We start from the raw sequence: 11,170 nt of genomic DNA, 5'->3' as shown, positions 1-11,170 counted from the left end.
AAAAAAAAGCTTGAAAACGCTTCTCGACGTGCTCCGTGACTGCCACCATATGGTCATCAAAGTCGGGGAGTTTAGAATAAGGTGTTCGTTAAAGCTAGTAACATGGCTTTTGCGGTTTGGCGATCCTCGAGACGCGACAGCGATATGACCAAACATTGCGATGTCAAGGAACATAGCAGGCGCATGCCTGGCATGATGGCGTCACTTTTGCAGCGTAAGCATGAATTGATTATTTCAGTTTCGGTTTGGCACTGAATGTTACATCTAGTTTGTCGATAGACTGGACCGTTATCAAATAGACCTTTACTCAGTTCGCGTGAATTTCGTCTGTACTGACATTTTGAAGGCTGAAATAACTCCAAGGAGACGGAAAAGTTATTTGAATTTCGCTCCATTCAGTTGCTGTTTTCAGTAAAAATTGATTATTTGGCCTTTCTGGCAATGCTCACTTTTGTCTGGCGGCAAAAGGCGCATTGAGCGCCGGGAAAATTTGATTTAAAAATATTCCCGCCTCAGCGTCGCCACTGTCCCGGACTATACAGGGAAGGGATTATGCCACTCGCTGACGGGGATAAACCTCTGCGTTCTTAAGTTGTGTCTGACTATATAGCTGTAATTTTCAGATTAAGAAAACGGTGGTTCGTTTAATCTACAATGGAGAACTTCCTAATAGCAAAGTATGCGGGCTACTCTGGGCGCTTTCAAGAGCAACCACGTTTTGCTGCGACCGTTGTTAGGTGGACCCTGACGGAGTGTCCGAAGAAACGACGTCACTACTCTTGTCCCTTGCACTGTCAGCGGCGCCAATTAATAGTCGTTTTATATACCTTGGAAATGTACGGTCCCTTTATAGGAACTCTTGCCGAGCACGAACACAAGAGACGACTTTTTGAACATAATTGGAAATTTTTTTCCCAATGAACACTGAAACGCCACTGGACGTCCTCAGGACGTCCCAAGCGTCCGCAGGATGTTCAAGGGAGTTTCAGTGCCCATTGGGTTGATTCAAACTCTCTTGAACGGAACTTCCGGTTTATTCGAACTGGCGTGCATTACTAGAACGCCAGGTCTGTCTAGGCGGCTCCTCTTCGATTTCTGTGCCAGCCACATCGACCTGTTTCGGCAAGTCAAGCATTCGCCCACTACCCCTTTCTACGCTCTCAATGGGAATCGTCCTTCGCCTTTGAGCCTGCTCCGTACGCGTAGTGAGAGGAAGAGAGCACCCCGTCGTGGTCAACTTTCTGTGGCACCGTAGCAAAGGCAATGCAGGAAAGGACACGAGACGGGCTTTATCCGTAACTCGGGCTAGGAATGAGTAAGACGGCGCGGAGTAAAGGGCTGAGTTATGCCGCTCTCCGCGGCACAGGGTCAAAGTCCCGTCTCTTTCCCTTTCCTGCCTAGCCTCTGCTACAGTGCCACAGAAAGTTGACTGCGGGTATAGTGACATCCTACGCAAAATTGAAAGTTTTGTTCGCTCGAAGCAGCGCTTCATATTTAAAGAGTAGCGCCCAATGCCACCAACTCTTACCATGTATGATGTAAGCCACCGTTCGCCATTAAGTGGTTCAGCATAGCGACCATAGCAACGAGTAAGAGAGCACCTCGATGCAGCCTTCTTTCTACGCTGCATCGAAGCACCCTAATGAGTAGACGAACGGAGAGATGGATTGGACTTCCATGTACAGGTATTTGAACTCCGCATAATGAGAACACATTTTCGCTCTTCTACGCGTTCAAGGATTCAACTTGTGTTGAGGTTTAGAAATGGCGCGTCCTATACGTCGTTCTTGGTAAACATCGAGGTATTACGTACTTACACGCGATGTGTGTTGCTCTTTTTGCGCGGTAGAGCGACTGTTCGTATTTTCTGTTTTGAGCCCGTGAGGAAGGAAGGCATTGCCAAAGTCCGATTCGTCTCGTCGTTTTAGATTCAATTGTGAAGTTTTGAACGACTTGAGTAGGGTACAACTCAAGAACGAAGCCGCAGATGCCCCTCAAAAGGAAGCTTTCCAGTCATTGGCGTCGTCCAATTTTCATAACACCGCGGTTAATCCGAATGAGCCGTGGTTATTCCCCTTTCGTCTGCCACCCCCTGCGATTTCACGCTAGCCGGCCCAACGGAATCGGTTAAGGGAAAGAATCGGTGAATGTCATTGGCTGGAGTGGCTTCGTTGAGGGGGCGTTGCTCCTTCGTTCTTGACTTGCATGTGACTATATCTGGCTGGCCGATCATCGAACTGCTGTTCATGATTCCAATGACAGTCTACTTTGTACGGCTGTTATAAACTGTCATCGCTACAGTTATAGACCGTCTTGTCTTGACGATTACAGGTTTCGGCGGCGGCTTCAGCAACAGAATCATTCCAGCCCAATCTCGGCAAACACTGGATCCACCCAGAAGACATTCTGGCTGCTACATGATCCAGAATTTTTCCCGTTGCCGCCTGCTGTGCAGATTCTTCGGGTGCTTCTTCATCCAGAACTTGACCGAGAGGTCTCTCCACAAAGTCAGAGCGACGTGGAAGAGTCCTTACACCCTCTACGCCCTCGCATGGGCCTCGACGGTGGTGATACTAGAAGGCAGCGGTGTCATTCGAAGGGTCGTGCGGGCAGTTCGCCTCGGTGTCAACCAGTATTTCGCCGATTACCTGGCGTCCATCTTAAACATCACTGTCATGGTCGAGATAATGGTCAATTTCTCGTGCGCTCTTTTCGGTACTGGGCGGATGCTCGACTTCTTCCAGAAGAGCGCGCAGTTCGAAAGGTCCGCCGATTTTGTCCCGCCAACGTGGCGTCAAAGAGTGAAGAGTGGATGGCTTGTCGGGCTTCTGAGAGTAGTCATACTGGCCGGAGCTATCGGAAAGTACGGAACCATAGTCATTCTTCACAATATGACTGGTGCTAAAGAAGGGTCCAGTGCGGCAATCACGATTGTCCGTTCGGTAGCAACAGCGGGATACATGTTCTACGACTGCGTCATGTACCTGGTTCTGAGGTCCACCTGTGGCGTCCTGGTCTGGTACATGCGCAACCAGAAGCAAGCGTTCGATGAACTGCGCTGGGCCGTCGTCCGTGAGATGCCACGTACGAAGGCGACGTCGTCCGAGATGTTCTGGGCGTGTCTGAAGGTCGAATCGATTCGGCTTAACGTGTCGAAGATTATGGAACTCAAGACTTTGCTACAAGACGTCTGGAGTCCGGCACTCTTCTACTCCGCCCCTTGTCTCCTATGGTTAAAGTGTGCCACTGTTCATGCAGTTCTCAACGCTGAGCGTCCAAACCTGTTCTTGTACATGATCGAATGCTATGCTGCTCACAGCTTGCTCAAATTCTGGGAGCTGGTCTTCGTCAGCCAGTCACTTCATGATGAGGTAAGGCATAGACTCATTTGAGGTGGTCTTGTGGACAGTGCACAGGTGTCGCCTTCAAAGACATTGTTTATACCCCTATAAGCCCCTATAACCCTATCAGCGAATACAGCTAGCTGTAGCTTCATGGCTCGCCATTATTAGATTTCTGAGCACCTCGGGCCAATGGTATTTTCCTAGCTTATGATACTTGCAACACCTGGTGAGCAAGGTATTGATCAGTGAGGAGTAATATACTAGTGAGGAAAGCTATACAAACAGAAGAAAAGTTGTAGCGAAGGGGAAAGAAAACCAAAGCGCAGCCATCTTTAAATATGGAACGCTTTTAGATGGTACTGGAATTCGTGACCGCGCATGTACTATTGTTTCCTGACACTGACGGCAATGCAGTCACAGACTGTACGTATTAGTTATTAGCTAGAATTCTTGAAAACGTTACCAAAGTCTGATTCCCTGCCCAGTGGAACGCTAAAGCGTTTCATGACCCAGCAATCCTTGTAGTGCGACAAATGACAAAGCGACAAATGGCAAAGCTACAAATGACAAAGCGACTAGTGACTGTGCACAGCCCAGATGGCGCATGCGCATTAAGGGATAACTGCCTGTTGAACACAGTCATATTGTGCTCGGTCTTTACAAAGTTCTGCTAGGAGAATACTCTGCTGGGTAGGGTGTGTGACGGAGATTTCGGAAAAATTTCTTAAACGCGATTGTTGCTTTGGCTCAACTAATTTGGGCCATTTCGCGCGCGATTCGAAAACCGCGCGACTGCGAAGAGCGCACAGCAACGCCCCACCAAATCGCGTCACACCTTGCGCACACAGTCTCTGCCTCGCCCACGCTGCGGTGCGCCCCGCTCCTGACCACTTCACTGCTCCAGCGTGGGCGCTGCAGAGAATGTCACGTGGTACGTGCGCCACAGAGTGACGCGATTTGATTGGGTGCTTCTGTGTGCGCTCCGCATGCGCGCGTTTTTCGAATCGCGCGCGAAATGGCCCAAATTTGCTGAGTCAGAGTGACAAAGGTAATCGCGTTTTCGAAATCTTAAAAAGCGATATGACTATTACTAATTGCCAGCTACCAATATTTAATTGCAACCAAACGCATATTGGTAACACTTAAAAGCACACGTTGGCATTTCCAGGCTCACATGCTGAGAGAATCTGTTCGGGCCGCGAGCACATACCATGGTACGGATTCGTACTTCAAGCAGGTAAGGCTTGTCTCGTACCGGATTTGAATCGCGCGTATCCTATAGCGATGCGGTTTCCTTGCATGCATTGCGTGTGACGCAGGTCAAGTTCTTGCACGACTCTATCGTGCCGAAGGAATGGTACCTGAGTGGCGGAGGGTTCTTCCATCTGGGCCGTTCACTGATTGTCACGGTACGTTTTGATATTGCTCACGTTCAGGCAAGGAGACACGATCTCTCCAATGCTACTCACCGCCTGTTTACAAAAAAGGCATTCAGATACTTTGATTAGGAACAGTTGGGGGATAAGAGTTAATGGAGCATGCCATTGTAATCTTCGATGCGCTGATGACATTGCCTTGCTAAGCAATTCACGCAATGCGAAGGCAAGGTAACCAATGGTGATTAAGGATAACAGATTAGATTCCAAGAGAAGACAAGCGTAGCACAGGTCGGCGGAAAGTCAAGGTGGGCGATGAGACGAAAGTTTGTGGGGACACGCCCAATGGGCACTGAAAGTTTCTTGGACGTCCCACGGACGTTCAGGATGTCCGCAGGACGTCCAAGAGAGGTTCAGTGCCCATTGGGCGGTGGCCGCAACTGGCACAGGACAGGGTTAACTGGAGAGACATGGTAGAGGCCTTTGCCCTGCAGTGGGCGTAGTCAGGCTGATGATGATAACTGGCATGCCACCACCGGCAGAACATGAAAGAGTTTTGTGGTGGCGCTGGGAACGAGCAGTTCCCAGGGAGGAACGTGCCACTGCGCATGCGTAGCAGTAATTCCATTGGTCCGGTATGCATCTACGCTATAGTCGGATACAACTCAGTAACGAAGCGGCTTTTCACCGGCAAAGGATCCCATTTCAGCCAGTGACGTCGATCGATTCTCATGAGTCTCCTAGCGTGACAGTGCAGGTAGTGGCAGATGAAAAGGGTAGTCCCCACCCTCCATGGTCGGGGATAGCCCCCTCCCTGCATTGTCACGCTATCAGGTTCATGAAAATCGGCCGGCGCCATTGGCTGGAATGGGGTCCTTCGCCGTGGAAAAGCCGCTTCGTTACTGAGTTGTATCCGACTAAAGTGCGCCTCCGCAAAGTTTAAACTGTCCTTGTAAGCCGGCGCGGTGGCTCAGTGGTTATTCCACTCTGCTGCTGACCCGAAAACTCGGGTTCGATCCCGGCCGCGGCGGTCGAATTTCGATGGAGGCGAAATTCTAGAGGCCCGTATACTGTGCGATGGCAGTGCACGTTAAAGAACCCCAGGTGGTCGAAATTTCCGGAGCCCTTCACTACGGCGTAGCGCACAGCCTGTGTCTCTTTGGGACGTTAAACCCCCATAAACCATATAAACATATGCTCTTTGCAGAAATCATATATATATTTTTTTTCGTTTCACAGCTTCGAAGTTGCAAATATAACATTTCCAATGTGTTTCGGGAACCCTCAGGTGGAGTAAACTTGGAAAAAACTTACTTCCTTAATACAAATGTGAAATTTCAGCATCAAGAAACATCACAGTTATGGAGCAGTTTTATTCAGAAACTGTAGAGGGCTTGAATCGAAGACTTGCTTTCAACGAGAGCTTACTGCGATACGTGTGTTCTTCATTTTCGCGCCTGCCGCGATTTACGGCAGTTGCGAGAACACCGGCGGCTCCGCATACGCAGCTGTGGCGAGGAGCGGCGAGTCAGGTGTCATGACGTCAGAGCCAAGCCTCAGCTCCTCCTGGTTTGAAGGTCAAATTTCATAGCCACATGACCTTCAGCTTTTCACGGGAGGAGTAGAGCTTTCGCTCAAAAATAAAAATATTAAGTCAGCGTAAAATATAGTCGTGCACGCTTGTGAAGCTTTCTTGCATGAGGGAGTACCGGTGTGCCCTTGACCAATTTTTTTTCGCTTTTCAGATGATGGCAGCCGTGATCACTTACACAGTCATCCTTGTGCAGACTGCCGACGAGCTCACGAATTAACACAACATCCGGACGGCCGTGATTACTGCACAGTTGTCGTCGAATATAAGAGTGGTGATAAATGATTGCTTTTATTCCGATAGTTACGTTATGCTAGTCGAGCTAGCATGGCTTTATCTTATGTGTCCAGGAGAATTTGGTTGTCGGAACGTATCATAGTTATTTTCATAGCTCCCAGTTACAGTTTTATCTCAATTTTTGTTCCCCACTCTGAGAGCAAACGGTCATATTGTTACTCATGTGGAACATCTTTTTTTTTCTTTTCCTCCGCTTCTGCTTTATAATATCTGCATTTATTCAATTCCCATTGTTATCTGATGTCTTTTGTGTTCTTTCTCTTTCTCTTATGCTTTGCTGTTTTATGCCTTTTCTTGTTAAATTATGCCCGCTAACTACTGTGTAACTTATTCATTGCCGCAAATTATACTAATAGGTTTTAACTTGATTGTATACTTTTGTTCCAGCTCCTCTGCCAAACTTGTGCATTTTTCTTATGTATCCCTGATGGGAGGTCCTCCAGACAGTTTTCACTTTGGGACCTCCTACTGTACTAACTTTTTTATGAAACTTATAACTCATTTGTATTTCGTTTTGAAAAATCTTAAAACCTTCAAACCTTTACATCGTTTACTAACACATTTGTCGTTCATCACTCTCCTTGATTTTTGTTATAGCCAAACAAAACTCAAGAACGAAATGGCTTTTCCCCGTCAAAGGTCCCCTTTGTAGCTAGTGACGTCGACCGATTCTCATGAAGCTGCTAGCATCACAATGCAGGGGGGGGGGGGGGGCGGCTATTCCCTTTCGTCTGCCACCCCCTGCATTCTTACGCTAGCAGGCTCATGAGAATCGACCGACGCCATTGGCTGGAAGAGGGACCTTTGAAGTGGAAAAGCTGCTTCGTTCTTGAGTTGTATATGACTATAGTGGCTTGTCCTCTAGCGGCAAGATTTATTGGAGGAGGTGCGATCACGTGACATGACGTCATTTCCCCGACGTGTTGGTTGCGGAAAGAGGGCGGCGGCTGGCAAAGATGGCTTCGCATGTGCGGCCCCAGTTTAGTCGCACCGTTGTAGGTAAAGATGCATGCAAACACACGTTGAAATTCAGTATGGTCACCACCTAACGGAAGATAATGAATTTTCGTGGAAGCGAGTAAGATCGCTATTGAAAGCGTTCATTTTTGTCAGCTATAGCTGCAGTGGATTAGCACAGTGTTCTTGAACGCTTAAAGCAACATTTCGAGTCGGCTTCGAAACTTTTCTTCGTCTTTTTTAAACCAAGAAGTAACAGCCAGCAAATAATTTATAATTTCCTCCTGGGGATGTGTTACCTTTTGGTTACGTTTTGAGATGCTTTGGAGCCAAAATCTATAATTAAACGCCTCGCTCGCCAACAGTATCAGCACGCAAATAGTTTGCAATTTTTTATGAATGTGTTGCCTGTTAGGTTGCTTTCTGAGATACCCTTCAGCCGAACTGTTGTCGCGTGATCGCGCTTATAGGCGTTGTATGCTCCAGTACTTCTACGGGATATAGTTCGGCAAACCGCAACGTCTGAATAGACGCATGAGGGAGGAGGGGGGAGTGTGACTTGTGCAGTAGATGAGGTAAATTTTGTCGATAGGGTGCATACCGCTAGCAAAAGCTTACAACAACGAAACTGCTACTAGTCCAACATTACATGCCCTCACACTTGCAGAAGGATTACGTTTGCAGTGGAGGCATCCGCAGACATTTCTGGTGAGGAGTTATCAGTCAATTCCTCAACTTTAAAAGGCAAAAAAGGGCATAATGATGAAGCAAAAATGCATGAAACGCTTGGATGTGTTGAATGGGTTATATACTTAATGCGTGCTTCTATCTGGGTCAGTCATGGCAGATCCCAAGCTTGAGAAAAAACTTTACCGGAGAATTAGAACATCTCAAAGTACGTTTGATCGACACTCTCAGGTAATGATAGAAGGTTAAGAAGTAATAACCCTCAAAAGAAAGTATGCCAGTATTGTATTTTCTCAGTGATGTCGAATTGGTCTAAAACCAGGAATCTGACAAAAATAATACATGACTGCAAGGGCAGCGGCATGGGTGAGGGAAATGAGAATAGGTGTAACGCTACGTGAAAAAACAGTATAGTGTAACAGTAGTTATGAATAGCTGCTCAAGACATTTTGTCCTGGTAGGGATATTTGCGGACGGGCTATGATAATGGTCACAATTGGCGAGAACAACTTTAATCCAACCGAAAAAGGATTACAATGAAAAAAAAAATCAGGACTTCTTATTGCCTCACTGTGTAAAGTCACTGCAGTACACTACATCATTAGCCACAATTGGCGTTACGCAACGGATACATGCAGTTAGATAAACCGCTCATTTACGTCACTGTTCGTTAAGAGCTTGGCTTGAGCACATCTTCTGTCATGGGGCCTTTGATGGTCGCGCTGTGTTGTGACGTCACCTAGCGCATGTCGCTTCCACGGTCACGTGGAAGGCTGGTGACTTTTTTATACGAAGCATACTAGCCGCACAACCGAGCTCTTCCTTGCTGCGCCGCGCGCGGCCGCGTAGCTACCACTTGACCTACATCGGCGCACCACGTGATATGACGTCACAACAGCTGTGAAAGCTGGGGCTCAACTCGTGCGCTCGCTTGCGGACGCGCAGCCTCCACCGGCGGCCTAACTCCCGCTCCTTCCGCTAGGGGCGCTGACGTCACAACAGCTGTGAAAGCTGGGGCTCAACTCGTGCGCTCGCTTGCATAAGGCCTCCGCCGGCGGCCTTATGCTTCGCATCCTAGGCTTAACCATAAGCAAGCCAGGCCATTTTTTGAGTATTTTCACATATGTATTCTGACAAGGACGCCGCCATCACATACAGAGCACATCCCGCTATGAAGATATCGATGTGAAAGGATAAAAATAATAAACCAATAAATGTTTCGTATTCGCGAAAGGTAGTGGGCTGTCGTTCACTCTAACTTTCCATGGCGTGACACGAGCAGAAGGATGGCTAGCTCGCGTGACCGCAAAGACGTGAATGGATTTTTGGACCGTGGAGATGGCCAAAAAGAAGAAAAAAAAAGCATAACGGTCACGACCACGTCGATATGTATGTGCTGTCCCGTCACAGTTGATCCTATGGAGTCTCACTACGCGTCAAGGTAGGCTAAATGTAGCCTCGGAGGGTTCCCGCATGGCTGCCACCTTCATTGTTCGGTCGCGTTTCACGTGACACTCGCGGTAAAAAAATCAGGGGGCACTTTGGCTCTCTAAAGTGCTGCAAGGCGAAAGCCTTTCCTGGCGCACTATTTGGCATTGACTGCGAGACTGTTTGTGCTGTACTAGTGCTTTATTTGACTACACACTTTCACTACACATTTTGACTGCCGACTTAGACTGCTGCTTTAGCACTACTCTTTCTCTGCTTCGATGAGTTCGGCTGTATCCATGGCTTTGTTCGCAGTAATGAGGTATGTAATTTTATTAGTTGTCATCTGCTCCAAAAGGGGGCGTGAGGCATCCGTGGGTGACCTCATTACTTCGAATTCGCGCACTCTGACGTCATAACCATTTCGACCAACCGAAAAGCGCGACACCTCTGCTGACAACCTTCTGTCGACAACGATGAGGCATTAAAGGCTTTCGCCTTAATAAAGGATGTACAGTAGTCCACAGACCTGTCAGGAGCGCTCGAACTCTGTGCCGCCTGCGCTCCAAAGCGCGCAAAGCGACGTCTAGCGACGGCGCCTGGTTGGAGATGGCTAATCTGACAAGCGCATTCTCGAACCGGGCGCTCTCGCTAGACGTCACTCTGCGAGCTGCGGAGCGCACTTAACTCGCACGGTCATTCTGGTGCAATGAACTCGCACAAGGTATAACCCTTATGGTTAACAAGGCCAAGATTGAGTCATAAATCATTAAATCGACACAGCACTATAGCACTATCATGTCTGTATTAAAGCACTTCGGTCAGTTTATTCTAAATGAATCTGTTTTTAGCGGACTTGAACTCATTTCGCTAATAAAAAAAAAGCAGTGCCAATTTTCGCACAAGACACCGTCGCAGGCGGCTCACAGAGTTCACACTGAAGATAGTCGTCAGTAGCTGGCTTATTGTACACCAGAAAACATTGAGAGTTCAGTACACACACGCGCACTTTCGACACGTCCACCACTAAGCAGGTCTTGGCCACAGACCACAGTTTTTGTTCAGGTGGGTGTCCTCCATTGCAAACCACACGCAAAGAGTGCGAACATCTCATCGCCAGGAGCCTGTCTTGTTGGTTGCGGTGAAGAAACTGGGCGATGAAAGAATTGCTGAGACACTCTAGTCCCCACTGTTGTTGACACATTCTGCCAACATTATTTGTATAGCATCGGCAGCCAGGGCACATACTGTGGACGGTCAGAAAGCGTGAACTCTACATAAATAGGGCATAAAAGATGCAGCATGCCAAAACGCTTCGCTGAAAAACACACGGCTTGCATGTCTCAGTATATCTAGTGGCGACGTTGCGTCCAATGTTCTAGCAGGGTCATCGAAAATAATAACAAAAGATATGCACGGCTGACACACATATCATGTAGAACACGCGATAATCGTCTATACAAGAAGGTTAAGAGTTATTTGGAGAGTTT

The 11,170-nt window shown here is 47.9% G+C and overlaps 1 protein-coding gene across 1 annotated transcript; it reads left to right on the top strand.

Moving 5' to 3' along the window:
* The first annotated feature begins 2,222 nt into the window (after positions 1-2,222).
* On the top strand, positions 2,223-7,174 carry LOC149330241 (uncharacterized). Its single transcript, XM_089559786.1, has 4 exons — positions 2,223-3,371; positions 4,513-4,581; positions 4,664-4,753; positions 6,466-7,174. Exons 1-4 carry the CDS (start codon positions 2,418-2,420, stop codon positions 6,529-6,531), a joined length of 1,179 nt encoding a protein of 392 aa, XP_089415912.1. The 5' UTR covers positions 2,223-2,417; the 3' UTR covers positions 6,532-7,174.
* The last annotated feature ends 3,996 nt before the right edge of the window (positions 7,175-11,170 follow it).

This window comes from Amblyomma mixtum, chromosome 9 (assembly GCF_055824585.1).
Source record: "Amblyomma mixtum isolate Tamu chromosome 9, ASM5582458v1, whole genome shotgun sequence".
In the NCBI taxonomy this organism is placed as follows: Eukaryota; Metazoa; Arthropoda; class Arachnida; order Ixodida; family Ixodidae; genus Amblyomma; species Amblyomma mixtum.
The sequence above is the reverse complement of the archived record's forward strand: the minus strand, read 5'-3'. Positions and strand labels throughout refer to the sequence as shown.